At 28.7% G+C, this 18,404-nt stretch overlaps 1 protein-coding gene across 2 annotated transcripts; it reads left to right on the forward strand.

Moving 5' to 3' along the window:
- The first annotated feature begins 8,980 nt into the window (after window positions 1-8,980).
- LOC145835295 (fibroblast growth factor receptor-like) lies at window positions 8,981-18,206 on the forward strand. 2 transcript variants are annotated; one of them, XM_082942866.1, is made up of 3 exons: window positions 8,981-9,141; window positions 14,594-15,820; window positions 16,746-18,206. In XM_082942866.1, exons 2-3 carry the CDS (start codon window positions 14,630-14,632, stop codon window positions 17,709-17,711), a joined length of 2,157 nt encoding a protein of 718 aa, XP_082798992.1. In that variant the 5' UTR covers window positions 8,981-9,141; window positions 14,594-14,629; the 3' UTR covers window positions 17,712-18,206. The 2 variants fall into 2 exon arrangements, with proteins under 2 accessions (XP_082798992.1, XP_082798993.1); XM_082942867.1 differs by lacking the exon at window positions 8,981-9,141 and adding an exon at window positions 12,952-14,259.
- Window positions 18,207-18,404: the final 198 nt, after the last annotated feature.

Here is an 18,404-nt window from a genome sequence, read left to right on the forward strand (position 1 = left end):
AAGTTAGTAAACACAAGCATCAAATTTAATGATATGGTTGTCAAGTAGAATACATTGTTTACTTATTTGTTATACTGTTTTTAATTCATAGTTAAAAAGTTTTCTAGAAAATTAAAAGAAAAATTTTACAATAGATCCAAACATCTGGTTAGCTGAGCTACATGTAAAACAACCTACGCTTTCAAGCTATAGTAATTTGTATAATATGGAGATTGTCTATTAAAACATCGACAATTAAACTTACTACTACTAAATAGCAACAATCTAAATATAACTGTTCAAACAACAAAATTTTCAATGAAAAAAAATCTATTTACGGTTATTCAAATTATACATCCTAAACTACGACATTTCAAACTATGAAAATTAAAGTTCAACAAACCATATACTACAAGTCTAAATTTTATTTAGAGGTGAAGTCAACATTCTAAATAGGTAAACTGTCAATAATATAACCATTAATATTTAAGTGAATTGTTCTTATTACTTTAACCGAAAGGTTCTTATATACACCAGGTTCTCAAACCAAATCTTTTGAGCGCTTTTCTTTTATCGTTCAAAAAACAAAAATTGACATACTTTGACTTTGAAGTTTATTGTTTAAATTTGAATATTTTACTAATACTAAAATTGCTATTAGTATTGTTTATTGAACGATAAAAAAAGCGCTCAAAAAGTTTGGTCTGAGTACCTGGTGTACAAAAGAATCTTTTGGTTATCGAGTCATACACCACATGCTTATAATAGATAAAGTTTCTTACGAGCTATTACACATTTTTTTTATCAATTAAATATTTTAAACAAAGTAATAAAACAATAAATTAAACGAAATGAAAGAAAAGAAAACTAAACGAAAATTAACTGAGTTTTGTGATTTAAATGTACTTAAAAACTTGTCTAGTAACATAAGAACTAAAATAATATTTATAACTTTATTTTAACTTTTAAAAACAATAGATAAACAATACTAATAGCAAACATGTGAGTACATTAATAATAGGTTACAACTTCTAAAAAGAAGGTAAAAGTTTAATGTTTGTGCTAATAGTGTATCTTTTTAACCTAATAGTTTTACTTGATCAGTGAAAATATTTTACATCTGAGTAAATAAATAAACCATTGTATAGTTTTTTGATAATTTTAAAGAAGTTAATTCTACCATAACTGAAACCAATTTTTATAAATGAAAATATAAAGATAAGTACTGTACCATTTATGCTTTTAATAAGAAAAAACAATAATAATGATTAATAATAATAACAATAACAAATTTCCTTCTATTTTATAATAATTCTTTTTTTTTGAACACTTGTCTAAGTCTAAAACTGTAATAAGTGTTACTTTTATCAAGCTGTACTTTTTCAAATCAAAAAATGTACAAAACAAAAAAAAACTTGTTATCAGATAAACAAAAGTAAAAAAAAAAATTAATCAAAAACCAGTTTAAATAAAAGTGCAAAGTGAAGTATCTGTTTTGTATAACTGTTTTAAGATCGCTATTGATATTTAAAAGAAATGTTCTACTTCTTTTAAAGTACTTCACAGCTTTTACAATTTAAACTTAACATTGTCTTTTGACGAAATTATTAATGAATTGAAAAAATTACTACAAAAGTATATGTAAAAGTATCTTGTTAATTTTGTAACATTTTTATTTTCTTCTGTCTTTTCAATATAATAACGCAAGCTCAGTAAACTATAAAGATAGTAGGTATCCAAAGGCTTTTATTTACTTATGCTAAACTAACCTTAAACAGTAAGTATTTATGCTAAAAACCATTGAGTTTCTACTGACTTTTTCTTGCTCTGTAAACGGTTTAAAAATCATATATATTCCGGTTGTAATTTTAAAATGTACAAACAGTTTTTGTACAAAAACTTTTAAACTCTAGATGGCATACTATACTTTATTACTTTACTTTACATAACACACGACTAAGTTTTTAATTTATTTTAAAGCTATATTACATTTTATGATATATTTTGCAAATAATAAAATAAAGGATTGTATAGACTCTAGTGAATCAAAAAGTTTTAATTAAATTACGATTTTTTTAACCTGATTAAAATAAAAACTGCATATATATTATAACCAAAATTTGTATACTTTTAAACTACAAACAACTTCAATAACAAATAAAACCAACCACTTTTTAGCGCTATTTAGTTTACCACATAAAACTGTATATTTTTTGAACAGTAATCTAAAATGCTACTTAAAAAGTAAATAACAAATGCTAGTTTAGTTGTTCTGTTCAGTTATGAATAATAAACGTCATCAGTTAGCAAAAGATAACTTGGTTTGTTATTATGAGGTCTAATTAGTTTATTTTAAAACAGGACTTTGAGCACTAGTAAAGAATTAAAATAGTTTATTGTAGAAAACTAGCTTCTGTTAGTTTAGAACTAATCAAGACAAAAAATAAAAACCGACTATTTTTACTTGCGAAATTTTCTAGCGTAGTTAAAATCATCAAATTAAAAAACAATTACCGATATTTTCTCAATTTCTTCGTAACATGCACGTGCAAATTTGAAAAGGTTTAAAAAAACATCGACTATGCCTTACTGCTATTTTTTGATAAATACATATTACTTAAATATAGAGTAAAAAAAAACATTTTATTATGATCTAAAATTTAAATGCTAATTTTTGTTAATAACTTGTATAAAGTAATAATAATTTTATGAAAGTTTTTATACGTAAAACATGTTAGGATGTTTTGTAACTTTAAATACATTCTGTGTTTATATTTACCTATCATCAGAAAACTATAAAATTAAAACTTTTTATAAATTAAAAAAAATAATAATAATTTAAAGTATTTTTTTCAATCAATTTTAAGTAGTAGATAATTGTAAGAATGAAAAAAAATCACCAAAATTTAAATTTGTTTTTGTATATTTTACTATTATAAAGAATTAGATATTTCTATTTAAATTTTTTGTCAGCTTATCAGTTTCTTAAATATCCTTAAATACTTTTATAAGAGTATAACTTTATAAACAACAAACACACAAATAGAACTAACAGCTACTAAACTATACCCGGAAAAACAGTGGATCTTAGCAGCCACGAAGCCTATTTTTTGCTGCTATTGAATTTTAACGACAAATCTACCCTAGTTTAAACTTAAGTAAACTACCAAACTGCTTAAGAGCTTTAGCACACCACCCATTCATTCTTTGTCTGTGTAAAGTGTTTGTTTTCCTTCAAAAATGTTTTAAACAATTGACAATACGCGATGAAAAGTTTATGTTTACGTTGGTTTTTGTGCTTTATTTGATTAAATATGTTTGTATGGTACTTTTACTATATTAGTTTACTATTGCAGTTAATCAAAACTTAACTATAATTTTAATATCATTTTTGTGCTAATTTTTGTTATAATATACCAAAATACGTCAAGTTTTGTATACAGAGTCGGTTTAAAGCTATATAAATGAATGATTAGGAAGTTTTGAAACAAGTTGAAAAGTGTTTATGTTTAGTGTTTAGTATGACTTTTTCTAGTACAGTTTATCTTGTCTAATCTGAGAGTATTTGTTTGATTTTTATCATTTTACTTTTTTCTATACAATCTTTAAAGATTATTTTATTAGGTGCAAGTTTGTTACATACTTTGTTTTGTTGTACTCAATAAGTTGTTTTAGTTTTTTATTTTGTTTTGATTATATAACTTCCATTTATTTATTTTAAGCGTAGCATAATGCCCTATTGGGTGAAATATTGTCTTAAATCTAAATATATTGTCTTAAATCTTCAAATTTTTTCTACTTGTAACTATAAAAGTACAAAGCTATAACTGTTTGATTCGGATGAAAAAGTAAAAAAAAAACTTTATAGTTATGTGGAAATAGACACATTTTTAATAAGTTTTTAGATGGTAAGCAGAATTATAAATGTTTATCATATTGCTCAAACTAAAAACAAAAGTTATTTTATAGTCAAAAACTATTTCAGGTGAGTTTAGCAATAATTTTATAACTAAATTTGCAAAATATTAAAAAAAAAATTGATTAACTATTGTTTTATATTTATTAATTAAATAGAATATTGTTGCAACTTCTAAAAACTTCATTCTATTATCTAAATTCATTTAGTGTTTAAGTGCTTTTAGCGTTTCTAAAAATATGTTCAATTTAAATACTGAAACTCATTTAAGAAAAAAAATTGATAGCTTCAAAAATAGTATCCTTTTATGTTTTCTATGTTATGTTTTTTAGAATAAGATATACTTTCTGAAACTGAGACAAAAACTGTTTTATCGTTTTTTTTTTTCAAGTTGTAGACTTTTGCCCGTATAAAAAACAACTGGTAACTAGTACGCATAACTTTATTCATAAAACAATATTTGTACAAGTAAATTTTCTCTACTCCAAGAATATTTGTGAGAAAGCTAGTTAAATAATGATAGTTTAAGAACTTGTTTCTTATAAGCTATTAGTTATCTGATTAGTTTTTTATGTGCAAGAAATTCTAGAAATAAAAATATGAAATTAAACGATGTCATATCTGTTGAATCTGCCTTTCTAAAATTAAAAAAACGGAAGCTTTTTTTTTGTCAAACAGTGAAACAGCATATAAAAACAACGTTTAAAACAATTTCTAAATATAAGAAAAACTGAGCAACAGAAATATGAAAAAAAAAGTAAACATTTTATTGAGATTTTATACACTAAAACTGATTGAATTTATGTTTTATGGTTTAACATTCAAGTGAAAAACATGATATATTAAAAAAAGAACTAATTGAAAGGGAGAAAAATTAAATAAGTTTAAATTTTTTAATAATATTTTCAAAAAAATTTTATTGAATAAGAATTATTTATGATAAAATTTTTATAAAACTTTGTAATATCAGTTGCTATGACTCTCATGAATAATATATGATTATTTAAATGTATCCGTTGTATTTTGGAAGTTTTTGTAATTCATTAATGCTTCAGTTTTTACGGATTCTAATAAAAACCTTCAAAAATAGTTTAATTCATGGAAAATCAAAAAGTTTAAATAGTCATTTAGGTTTTGAAACTTAATAAAAAGTTTTAAAGTTTTGGTAAATTAGAGCTTTAAGAACGTTTGCCTACAATAGTTGCTAATATTTTTATTGTTCTTCGCTTTGTTTCCGGCAATCTTGTTTGAACTTAAAATTTAACTAACATAAACAATTTACGATATTTCGAGCAATCTAGACCGAAGCGGGTGTATTTACATTATTGTCAGACAATTCAACTGTTTGACGGACATGTGTTAAGTAATGATCATATGCTAAACGTGTGAACGTTTAAGAACCAATAAAAAATTTCTTGCTTGTCTTCAAAGGTAAATAGACTGACTGGTTCTTTTAAGCTTTTATTAACTGCAAAGCATCTGCTTTTAATTTAATAGTTATGATGTTTTTATTAAGTTTTTAAAAGGTTCAAAGTTTAAAGTAGCGGTATGATGTTAAAATAAAAACGCGTTTGACAGTTTTAGTTTAATAACTTATTCAAAGCTATATGCTTTAGTAAACTCATGTTAGTTTTTTTTTACATTTAAATTGCATTTATATATTTTTGATAAAGAATAGATAATTAAATTGTAGTAACAAACTCCAAAAAGTTGCGAGAAAGTCTATAGATATTAGATTAGTACTGTACTTTATGATAAAACTGTATGTTTTATGTTAATTTATATGTTTGCTTTGTTATTATTTGTTATGAAAGAGATGTATCTTTTAGAAATAAATGCAAAATTTATTTGAACTTTTATTTTTAAATATTTTTTTTTCGTTAAGAGTAAAGACTAGAGTAGCAGATTTAAATCATGATATTATTTAATTGCCTTTAAAAAAATATATTGATTTAGTAAAAACAAATTTTATGACCTTAATTTGTTCAAGTTTAAATCACAAAATGTAAACAACTAATAATTTTTTTTTAATCTATAAAATACAACAGTTTTAACGAAAAACATAGTATTAGTCGAACTTCTTATACTTCCATCAAACAAGTTGAAGTGGAATGAAATCCGTTACTTCACTCTCGTTAGTTTAAAAGAAATTTTCCATGTAATTTCCAAAGAGTGGTGATATACACAATCTATGGGAGACAAATTTATGGTTAGTCATAGTTTAAAGGCCTGGTTTAACTTAAATCTGGAAATTTTGTAGTCGTTTAAACATAATGGCCTGCAAATTATCAAGATAATAAGCTAAAGGAAGTTCTACGGCACTTGTATAATTTTGAGTTACACAATTAATTGCTGTAGGTCTAAAAACACTTTTATGTAGCACTTATAATTTTTATTTATTTTTATGAAATAAAAACACTTTTTTGTGTAAGTTATTTGTTCAACAAGATTATCGAGATAAAGTTTTAAAAACTATAGATTTAACTATGTTTAAAGCGTCTTTAAGTAAAACTAGTTTGCTACTATTTTATAGACTTTGTTTTGTTAAAAAATCATACACAATTTTTTTTTAGAAGTTTTTAAATAAGCAATTAATCACTACTTTCTGCTTATGTTGAATGTTTAAACACAATTCTAAAAAAAACAGCGAAAAGGATGTATATACTGTTGATTGATAAATGCAGGTGTTGTTTTATCTTACTGAAGAAGTAACTTCCGTTAGAACATTTTGCCTTTAGCTACAGCAAGATCGTTTACTTTCATCTTTAAAAATTTTATCTAAGAAAGTTTTTAAAAAATTGTAAACATTTTCAATCTGTAAAATCTATATTTAAATTTTATTGTTTAGCATTTTGCTTAAAGCAGTTTAACCTATTTGGTGTTCTTTCAAAACATCAATACATTTAAAGAGTTTATTTTGTATCGAAAAAAAATTGAAATTTTAAGCTTTTATTCTAAAGATGATTGTTGAACTAAGTCGTTGATAAAACTTTCGAAAGCCGTCCACAGTAAATTACTTAAGAAAAATTCTTTGTACGCTAAAAAAATTAGCATGTACTTTTTTGTACCGAAACTTATCTTAATGTTGTTATTCCTAAACAAATAATCAATACTTCATGTGCTCAGTTAAACAGTTTCTACGCAAATTAACATTCGCAGGTAAAACTTAAAATCTTTTTTTTTTTTTTATATTCCAAAAACATAGTCTAACTTTATATTAAAGTAGCATTTGTTTTGACCTTTTTTAGTATACCCAGAATTTTTTTTTCAAAGACATCGTCTATAACAATACTTTACAGTATAATTTTTATCTAAACATCTATAGATTAAAAGTAATCTTTTGCCTTTGAAAGTTTTGATGTAAGCCATTGGTACCGGATTACTGTGAGAATTTTAAAATACTTTTGTCCAGCTATGTAGTTAAATTGCATAGTTTTTATGCTACTGTTATTTTGCTGGCGCCAAAAACTTTGCAGGATGGTAACTTAATTTTTGGTGTAGACAAAATAGGATTTTTAGTATGTACATACTAATCTGCAAAAAAACTTTACGTTAAAAGTACAATAGTGAACTGTAAATCATTTTATCAAAGATACGGACTTAATGTTTTTTAAAATTTCTATACTTATAGTATATGTATGCTTAATAAATATAAGTTATACTGAGTTTGCGTCTGAAACTATCGTCTGAACTGCGTAAGAATTTTAATTTAATAGTTTTGTATCAACATAAATGGTTGTAGTATTACATTAGACAGTGCTTTATACACTTACTATACGTTTATACCTAATAAACTTATTTTTTAACTGTCATAAAACTGTTTTTAAAAAAATAAACGTACAGTTCTATATTGAACTAGCTTATTTTACTTTTAAATCTTTTTTCTTATAGTATTGAAATATAATAGGAATGTTCAAAATGCTTAACTGTTTTTTTCCTTTTGGATTAGTTTCAAAAAATTAAAATTAATATGAAAAAAAAAAAAATTTTAACGTCATAAACCATATGCCTGTTTTTTCTTCTATTATAAGTTTATAAATTCATTTGATACATTACTTTTCTTAAAGGGTTTGTTTAGTACTATTCTACATAATTTTAGAATTGTTATTTATCAAAAATATCTTACTTAATCATAAGTCAACACTATTTTTGTAATTGGAATAATCTGAACATAGATAAACCTCTTTATTGTTTAAGCTCAAAGTTTATGCTATCTTTATTTCATAAGATAACTTTAAAAATAAGTATTAGTAAGAAAAATTTTAAACTTTTAAGTTTTTGTTATGCTTGATTTTTCTAACAAAAAAAACTTGTTTATTAATTATTTTTTTAGTAAATAGTCCTTAAGCAAATTTTCTTATAAAATATAGACTAAGGCTTAAGTATTAGAGTTATAAACTAACTGAACGTATAAAATTTTATTTAAAAAGATGCTAACTTGAAGTAATTTTATGTTGTTTTTAGTTTAAATATGTTTTGATTAAATTTTTTTAAACTTAAAATGATATGTAAAAACGTATATAGTTCTGAAATAAGAGATGAAACTTAAAGACGGAACAATAAATAAATAATCGATACATCTTGCATTAGTCAGAAGAACCTGTTAAAATAAAAATCAATATTTGCCAGCAAAAACTGAATTTTTCGGACTGTCACTTGCTGTATTGTTAAATCCTGTTTGTAAATTGCACTGTCATGTAAGTAACACAAATAGGATTAAGATAAATAGAAATTTGATACAAGAAGCTTTATTTTTTCGGCAGAAATAGACTCGTTGCTTTATACAAGTGTTACACTCTTGCATTTATTCTATTCTCATTAAAAATAATTTGAGTATTATTTTTGCTCTCTTAAAAAGTCGCTTTTGTTTAATTCGCAGTAGAAATCGGTCAACAACCAGTTAGCTTTTGCGACCGATTGCCAACTTTGCTCAATTTTGCAGATTTGCCAAAAAGCTTCTCTAAAGTCGCGTCACGCTCGAGTTGCCAGCCTCTGGCTTGTTTTTCATGCGCTGACCTCTTCTTGAGCCTGTATATGTAGTTAACAAGCAAGCTGGTTGTCAGTTTTGTGCGAGCGAATGAAAAAAACAGTTGCTTTTCTTTGTATCGGCCTGGCAAGAAAAAGAACTAGATAAGAAGTTTGTTTATTTGCGGCTGAAACAAAAACAGCTACCTTTCAGTGCGCTTCTTATGAGCAATCTATTTATCTACTTGCAAAAGTACATTGAAGGTATTGAAACATCGGAGGTTAAGTTGTTTTTTTTATGTTGAGCAAGTTTGCTTTAGTTTTTACGCAGAATAACAAGTTGTTAAAAAAATTAAAAGCTCGTGATGTTTATTGTCATTTAATATCAGTTTAATTGGCCTAAGTTTGTATAGGCCTGCGTAACAAAAGGAGATAAAACAACAGGGCTATTCAGTTGCAACAGAGCTTTTAATTGTTAGTCAAGGCGACATGATTTATAGGCACGCACCGTAAATCAAAGTTTAAATTAACATATTTACTATTTACAAACGAATGGTTTATGTAAGCTGGTCAAGCATAAACTGAGGTCTTTGTTGGCTAAAATCAACATTTTAGCCTCTTTACAAGCATATTTTTATTACGAAAGCTGATTTAAGTATCTTCGCATCTAGACAAAAATATGTGCGGCCAGTATAGGAATTTTTTAATTTTTTGATAGCGTTTTCGTTGGCCCTTAACGATTTCTTTTGTGGAGAAAAATGTCATTATTAAGCACTTTGCAACATTAAGTAGCCGACATATCGGTGCTTAGTACAATATAATTCAAGAACTTTAAGAGTGGCAGTTGAAAACGTTATAGACAGTTAACAAATTTCGTTTTATGCTTATAGACGAGTTTTCTTTTAGCTGGTCGTTGTTATTCAAGGCCCTAAAACAATAGTAAGGTCTAAATTTGTTAAGAATTTTAAGCAAAAGATTAAGACGTGAACGCAACAACATGCATTGAACCGTAAAACAAAGTTAAGGGCATAAAAACTGTCAGACATTTTTGAATTAGGTTTGAATGAAGAGCAGACTTATTTTTTGATTCTTAAAAGCGATAGACTTAAAAAATTAATTTTGTTTTTGACATTCGTTCGGTGGTAAAACAATTTTGTTATTTACTATAGTAGTTTTGTCACTTTATCAAGTTTTTTTTATCTTTTTTTGATTGGTTATTTTAAAAACCTTAAGATTGTAAATATACTATTGTTAATTGAGTAAGTATTAAGTTAAACGTAGAATATTGTTACATTAATTTAGGTTGTTGGAACAATAATTATAAGACTACATACTTAGTATTGTTTGTTCAACAATTAAAAATCAATCAAAAGTTACAGAATTTACATAAAAGATTCAAAAACTAATTGTTTTTTTTTAGTTAATAATAAAAGCTTTACTTTATAAAATAGCTTCTATTAAAAAGTTTAGTTAATTTGAAAATTATAATTACCAAAAGTTATAAAATATTTCCTATAAACTCAGTAGAAAACTATAATATAAAAATGTTTAAAATTTATTTGAAAAAAGTTTAGCAGTCAAGCCGTATAAAAATAAAAATAAACTTTACTAAAAAATGCCTTCAGGGTATAGAAAGTATTAAAGTTAAATTTTTCAACAACACTACCATAACAAGTAAAATTTAGGTGTAGGTTTAGTAGAAATGCTCTGTTTTACTTTAAAATAATGCATAAATCAAATGATTAAAAGGGGCTTTGTCTACTTTTAAACAGAACTTTTGATTGAGCTATTTTGTGTTTTCGTTTGATAGACAGCTGAATTCAAAAATAAAGGCGTAAAATTTTAACAGAACACCCACGATACTGTAATTTGGATGTAAATTGAACGGTAAATATTTTACTTATTGTCTCTTATTTCAAACGGAATAAAGGTTTAAGAAAATTCTCACTAAGAACATTGCTAAGATATTATACTTTTTAAAGCAAGGGTAGTCAACTAGACTTTAGTTTTTGTTTAAAGTGTTAAGTAACTATTAATTGAATTTTTTAAGATTAAATTTAAGAAATTATGCAACAATATAAATGTTTAAAATATGCTTTTTAGTCATTTTTAGATTGACAACTGTATACGATGTAGGTTTAGCGCTTGACTCTGAAAAAAAGAGCTTTCACAGTCACAACTTAAAAGGTCTAATTAAGCTGCTCGGATTTGTCCTACAACATATAAATATAGTCTTTTTACGTCATAATAATAGTGCACAAAGCCTGCTATTAAGGTTTGGCTGTTTTGTCTTTTCATGTGCACAAATGTCACTTTGTACTAAATAATACAACCAATGTTAGCAAGGAAAATTTCTCAAGAAAAGCGAAAAAAGTATACATAGTGTTTTGCAAACCAATCCGACTAGCTTCAGGGTTTGTAATGAAATTTGTAATGAACTCTCAGCGTGGCGTCAGTTAATTTTTAAGAACATGCCGAGGATTATTTTGTTATTCATCATCTGTATAAGCGTAGCCGTAGTTTTTTTTAAGTTTTCAAAGTAAGTTTTTTTACTAAGTTATAAGGATTTTATAAAATTGAAACAGCTTTCGTTTAATGTTCTGGCTATTTTTGAAACTTTATGACTAATTTAGTTTAAGTTTTGAAGTTATAGTCGTTAAGTTTTTTATTTGTTGTTTTCAAATGTTTTTACTTATGTGCAAATTTTATAAAATGAAAACAGTTAACTGCATAACATATAACGTTATCTTATTAATCAGTAAATTTTTTGTACAAGGTTTAATTTAATTTTGTTTTTATTTCGGTATGTTACTTAACTAACATATAAGTTAACAGTTTAGTTTTTTGAAAGACTTCGTATATTTGTAAACAGCTAGGACAAAGTATATTAAACTATGTTTGACTTTTAAGAAAATTTTAAACATTTTCGATATATTTTTGAAACTTTTAAAAAAGTTTTGTTTATATTTTTGTATATATCTATTTTATTTTACAAAATGATAAGGTTTAACGTTTATCTGATGATAAAAAATAGACTATTTTTTGTTTGAGTAGTACTTATACGAATTAAAATCTTTCACTAATCAATAGCATTTCAAATTTGTTATGTAAGTTTTACAGCAGTTAAGCTAAAGCATATAATTTAATTACTAAAAAAAATTTGGCCACGGCGCTACCCTAAATTCCCAAGCTGGCCGTAAGAACACATTTTAATTGCGTTTAAAAAGCGCAAAAATATAACGAAACACAAACACCGGGCTAGGTGAGAAAAAGCAGCGTAATTATTAGTTTTGAAAGAGCAGCGGACTGCTTAAGTGGTTTGTTGACTTGAGAAATCTCAACAAAAAACTTTCCCCGCCACTCATGCGTTTTGTTGCTGTTCGTCACGCCCTGGTGAGCACGCAGCGTCAAGACGAAGTGCTTCCCAGAAAATCGAATTCCGTCCGTGGAGCTCAAACAGCCTCGCACTGCTAATTAGCTCGTATTTACGGAAACTGGGTTTGTCGTCCGCAAGCCAGACTGATATTTCCGCTGAGAAAACTTGTAAACATTCGTCTTTTAAGCACAAGTGAAAAAAGTGCACATTAAATTTTCATGATTTCTCGATGCTCGTCGTTTCATTTTTGTTGCTTTTAAGAAAAGGTTTAGCATAGGTGGTATAAGTTTTATAAACACATTTTTTCGAATAGTTATTTAGACGAAGGATTTAAAAAAAAACCTGGTGTTGACTATAACTCATGAGTTTAAAAAAATGTTTGAGTTTAATGTAACAAAAAAACATTATTTACTCAAGGCAAAAGTTCATGTACAAAATATTTTTAAAAAAACAGTACCTCGTGACTAAAAACTTTTTTTATTAGCAGCGTAGATAAATATTATTATTCAATGTTGTGTGTTAATATCACATGATAGTAGTTTTTGTTGTTTAAAGTTCATAAAATGTTTCGTTTTGTAGAGAATTTTAAAGAAAGTCTAAGATTTTATGCATTTTTATTTGGCACAACTTTAATACGTCTTACCATTTTTGTTTACAGTTTTAAAGACTAATTTTAGCTTTTTTTTATTTAAATTAATGCTTTGTTTTACATAAATAACAAGTATTAATGAATTTTAGATATGCATGGCTATATTTTAATAAAAGTGTAACGTATTTAACGGCACATAAAAAAAATCTACTCAGCACAATATATCTATTTTCACTTCATGCTAACACATTCAAAGCAGTTCTCTGGCCAGCAAGGTGCTTGGCGCTTTGAACAGATACTCACTTGTTTTTTTTTCAGCAAGACGCACGTCACTCACACAAACGAACCGCAAAGCTACTTTTGTTTTAGCGGAAAGTCACTCCGCAGCAGATACGCGCTGCAGCAGGCAAGCTGCTTGAATAGCAAAAATAACAAAGGAAAATTCCTCAGAAAAGGTCGAGTGAAGACCGTTGTTAAGTTAATTAGCTTGAAGTGGGCCTGAGTGGGGAGAGTTGTTTTAAAAGCGAAAAAGTGCATTGGTGAATAATGAACAACAGAAAAGCGAAAAGCGAAAAAGGAATGGTTTTTTAAGTAAAGTTAGTTTTAATTAGATTACTGAGACTTTTGTTTTTGTAGTCAGGTATAATAGGTTGATGTTTTTATGATGAACACTTTTAGTTATTTTAATATTAGTTGATCTATATTTGATCTTTTTAGTTTCCAACTCAAAAAAGAAAGCAAATCTAAGCAAGATTTTTTAACTTTGAAACGTAATAGGATTTACCAAGTTTAACTTTAAAATCATGAACTCCAGTTTGCTTTTATAATTTTTAGGTCATTGAAAAATCCTACCGATTGCAAATTTATAATTCATTAAATAAAGTTAAACAAAAGCAATTCTCATGAGTTTTAAATTACTTCTTGTTTTAATTACTAATAGATGTCAGAAATTCTTTCAATTTTTTATCATACTTCAAAACGAGATATGGTCATCCTTAGTCCTTCAAATGTGTTATAAGTCCTTAAGTGCAATACTGTCCTTAAATTTAAAAGACTTCCTTCTTCATAAGAGCATAAGTTTTATCTTTAAGCTAAATGCTTTGCAAAATTTTCAAAAACACAATGCTTTCTTTTCTTACGTTGAAATTTAGTTTCTTGAAAGTATTATTAACTTTGGTAAACTGTTCATTTTGACTTTATGGTAGTAACTGAACAGTTTTTTGTGTTACTTTTAGAATATTTTGTTTTTACAACAAATTTAAACTTTTGTTTTTAGAAAAGTAAAATGTCATGTTACATGGCGTGGTAGAAACAAAAAAGTATATTTTACACGATAGACTCAGCTCTCGCATGTGCATTCTTATCTTAAAAGTGGTACAAGATTGTGTTGTGCATAAACTATCAGTAGTTTCAGTTTATACGACTTGAGATAAGGTAAATTGAAAACTGAAAGTAGTTTACATTTGTATGTGCGTAAGTTGCAAAGTTCTATATAAACTTTCAGACTTTGCTTGAATTTTTCATGGCAAAAATTATCAATAAATTGTTATAATTTAACTGTAAAAAAACATTTACTATTTATAAAATAATTTTTAATTAATTACAGAAACTGTTATTGAATTTCATGCGGTGCAGTCTAGTGCTTATTAGAAACACCATTAAAGTATTTTTTTTATAATAGTTGATTTATCGATTTTTTATAAAAAACTAGATAAAATGTAAAATAGCGTTTGTATGTACACCGTGTCACAATTGTTTATCTATACAGAAATGGTTATAAAGTAGCAAACTGTGCATTCATACAATGGAGTCAAAAACCAATTTTTTTTTATTTGTTTTTTTACAAATTTTCACAAAATTTTCCCTATCAAAACCCCTGCGTCAAATTCCGAACGACGATCACACAGACGACGCGTGGTACAAAACAAAATATGAAGTAATAGCCAAGAAAAAACTAGTAGAAAGCAGCTTCACCCTGGATTGCGGGAAAAACTGGTGGAATTCATCAATGAAAAACGCCACATTTTACTGGACCAAAAACGGGTCGCCGAAGCTGAGGAGGCCCATGCACGACACGCCGTTGAAGTTCACGGAGAACAACAGCAAGTTGGTGCTGAGGGGTTTTATTTCGTCCGACCAGGCGATTTACAGGTGCACAGGTCGATACAATAACACCACAGTGCGGAAAGAGTTCAACGTCACTATGAAGCTGCACGCGGTATCGCAGCGTCCGTACCTGCTATGGCCTGCTATGGAAGCGGACAGCAGGGGCGAGATTGGTAAGCCCCACACCATCCACTGCCGCGTGTACATGGCGAAAACGGTCGTTTGGAAAAAGATGGACCTGACCGGAAAAAACTACACCGTGATCAAAAATGAAACGAAGGGCTTCCAAGTCACCGGTCACGACGTAAAAGACGACAAGGACGGGGTCCACCGCGACGAGCAGAAGCGAGAGCACACGATGACGATAGAAAACGTCACATCGAGCAGTGCGGGGGAGTACCGCTGTGCCGGAACGAACTACCTTGGCACGACCTTCGTCAAAATCAACTTTAAAGTTTTCAAGCAGAAACCACCGGTACTGGACTCTTCGAAGGAAGATTCGAAGAGCAGTTATTTTTGGATGGGCGCCATTCTTGCCGTTCTTTTCATAATCATCATGCTGAACGCCGGGCTGTGGAAGCGAGCAAAGTCCAACCAGCAGACGCTTTACCCAATCAGGAACGCCGACTGCATACCCCAAATGGAGAGGATCGACGAACCGAACGCGGTCCGCGACATCGACTTGTGGCAGGCCACGACCGGCTTTCACGGCCAGAACCTGCTCCAAGTCGACCAGCTGTCCTACGACCCGAACTGGGAGATTAAAAGAAGCGATATTCAACTTGAAAAAATACTGGACGAGGGGTTTTTTGGTCAGGTTTACCGTGCCAAGGTCACCCAGAAAGTGCAGTACACCAACGATGTTGAACAAGACACGATGTATAGTAAGGTTCGTTGATAAGTTTAATAAACATTAATATTGAGTTTATAGCAGTAACAAAAATAACTATAAGCTTTTACAAGACGTATTATTCTCAAATAACGTATAAGTTGATTATAACTTTTAGTTTTATTCAAACTTTATGTGATTTATAAACAACTTGAAATTTCTTATTTAAAAATTTCTTATATAAATAATTTTATAACACAGTTTTTAGATAAAAAATATTCTGTTAAATAAGGTTATAGAGCAATAATGCTTATATTAGTTGAGAATAAACAAAACAGTTGTTTTAAATTTTTTTACCAAAACAAATAATAACAAACATTATCAATATGTATAAAGTTCAACATAAATCTTAATAACTTAATTATACTAATAGGGTTGACGAAAAAATGTATTTGGTATTTTGTAAAATAGTAAAAAAAAATTAACCTTTCAAGTTTTTTAGTTCACAAAGTTTTTACAAGTTTTTAAATTAAATAAATTTGACCGAAACTTAGTTTGCATAATAAAGTCTTGAAAGAATAAATATACTTTTATTTATAATAATTTAGTTTATATTAATTGATGTTTCTAATAAAATAAGAATTAAGCTATGTTTAAAAACTGTAATACTGTAAGTTTTGCTTATAATTGTAATATACTATCAGCAACTTAGAAGACACAAGTTTAAATTGATAAATTTTTTTTAAATATTTTTTTTTGCAAATTCTTTCGAACTAATACCAAACTTCATTATTAAGTAAAAAAACTAATTTAAAACTACTTACTGTGAAAAATTTCAAAAAACGAACTTAAAGTTGTTTTATTTTAGGTAAGTTGTTACTTAAATCTTAAAAAAAAATAAGCACTTCCTTGTTCGAATTTATAATGCAAAAAATGCGTACATGTGAGTAACAATTGAATAATAAACAAATACCATCTCATTCAGGTTTGCGCGGTCAAGATGCTCAAGGAGTCGCGCTACAAAGCGGACATGCTGAGCGAGTTCGACCAGATGAAGAACGTGGGAAATCACATCAACATCGCGGGCCTCATCGGCATCTGCACGTCCATGCAGAACACCGTCTGGCTGCTCATGGAGTACGCGGAGGAGGGCAACCTAAAGGCCTTCCTGCGGCGCAACCGGCCCAACCTCCACCGCAGCTCGAGCGCCTCCTCTTCCTGCGACGACCAGCAGATCAGGGAGCTCACCTACCGCGACCTCGTCTCCGCCTCCCACCAGATCGCCAACGGCATGAACTACCTGGTGCAGAAGAAGTGCGTGCACAGGGATCTGGCGGCAAGGAACGTGCTGGTGACAAACGAGTACGTCATGAAGATTTCCGACTTCGGGCTGGCAAGAAACGTCGTCTCTAAGGACTACTACCGCAAGAAGACCAAGGGCCACCTACCATACAAGTGGATGGCGCTGGAAGCGCTGACCGAGAACGTCTTCACCCACGCCACCGACGTCTGGTCATTTGGCATCCTGCTATGGGAGGTTTTCACCTTGGGTAACTCCCCGTACCCCGGCTTGAAGACGAACGACCTGGTGTCGTACCTGCGCGCGGGAAACCGGCTGAAGCAGCCGGAGTACTCCACGCCCCTCCTCCACCGCCTCATGAAGGACTGCTGGGACGATGTACCATCGCGGCGGCCCAGCTTCCGCCAGCTACTCGAAGACTTCAAGCTGATGCTGGACTCGACGTCGGAAGACGACAGGCTGCTGAGCAATATGCTGAGCGTCACCTCTGGCGCCAGACAGCGGATGGAATCGGTGCAGACGACGACGATCGACTTGTCGGATATTCCCTCCCCGTGCACGGAGAGCGAGAGCTATAATGGTTTCGAGTTCGGGGAAGACCCTGCGGCAGCTGCAGAGAGCACGGCTTTGATGCAGGAGTCTAATTTTTGACATTTATAGATTTTGCAAGGTGTACAAATTTAAACCATATTTTGAAACTTTATTATTTATTCAAGTTTTATAACATCTTTTTTTTTGACTTTGTCTTAGGTTAATTGTTTCTTTCAGAATGGTCGTCTATTTAACAAAGCAAGATAGCTGTTTTAATTTAAAAAATGTTTTGTCATTTTAGAAAAAAATTATTATTTTGCTTAAGCAAAAAATCGAAATTTTTTTTATCAATTTTTCATCAATTTTTTCCTGTATTTACTTAGTTAATTTGCTGCTAGTAAAATGTGTTTGTTGTAAGTTCAAGATATGAAAGCAATCAATCATGACATTCTTTACGTTAATATAAGCATTTTTACTATGTTTCCACTCTTTTGTGTATTAAAAAAATAACCTCTCATTTTCATTTTTGATAAAAATTTTTATAAATTAAGACTTAAAAAACATATATAATATAAATATAAGCAACTCGTTTAAAGCATTTAGAAAGCTTAAAAATGTTACCTAACAAATTATTAAAAAAAGTTTGTAAAAATAAATTTGTAGAAACGTAAGAACATTCTTATACTAAAAATATAGCATAATAAAAAATAAAAGTAATTAAAAGCTGGTTACATTTAAACTTGAAATTAATTATTTCATTTTAAAGACAAAGTTTGAGCAAAGATGTGTAAATATAATAATGGAGTTTTAAAT

Source organism: Thalia democratica, chromosome 4, assembly GCF_965202585.1.
Source record: "Thalia democratica chromosome 4, ktThaDemo2.hap1.1, whole genome shotgun sequence".
NCBI lineage: Eukaryota > Metazoa > Chordata > Thaliacea > Salpida > Salpidae > Thalia > Thalia democratica.

Bases quoted from the DNA above. Each gene is read 5' to 3' on its own strand.
- LOC145835295 (XM_082942866.1), top strand. From the start codon at position 14,630: ATGGAGTCAAAAACCAATTTTTTTTTATTTGTTTTTTTACAAATTTTC. The intron at 15,821-16,745 runs GTTCGTTGATAA...CATCTCATTCAG, and splicing joins AAGACACGATGTATAGTAAG to GTTTGCGCGGTCAAGATGCT.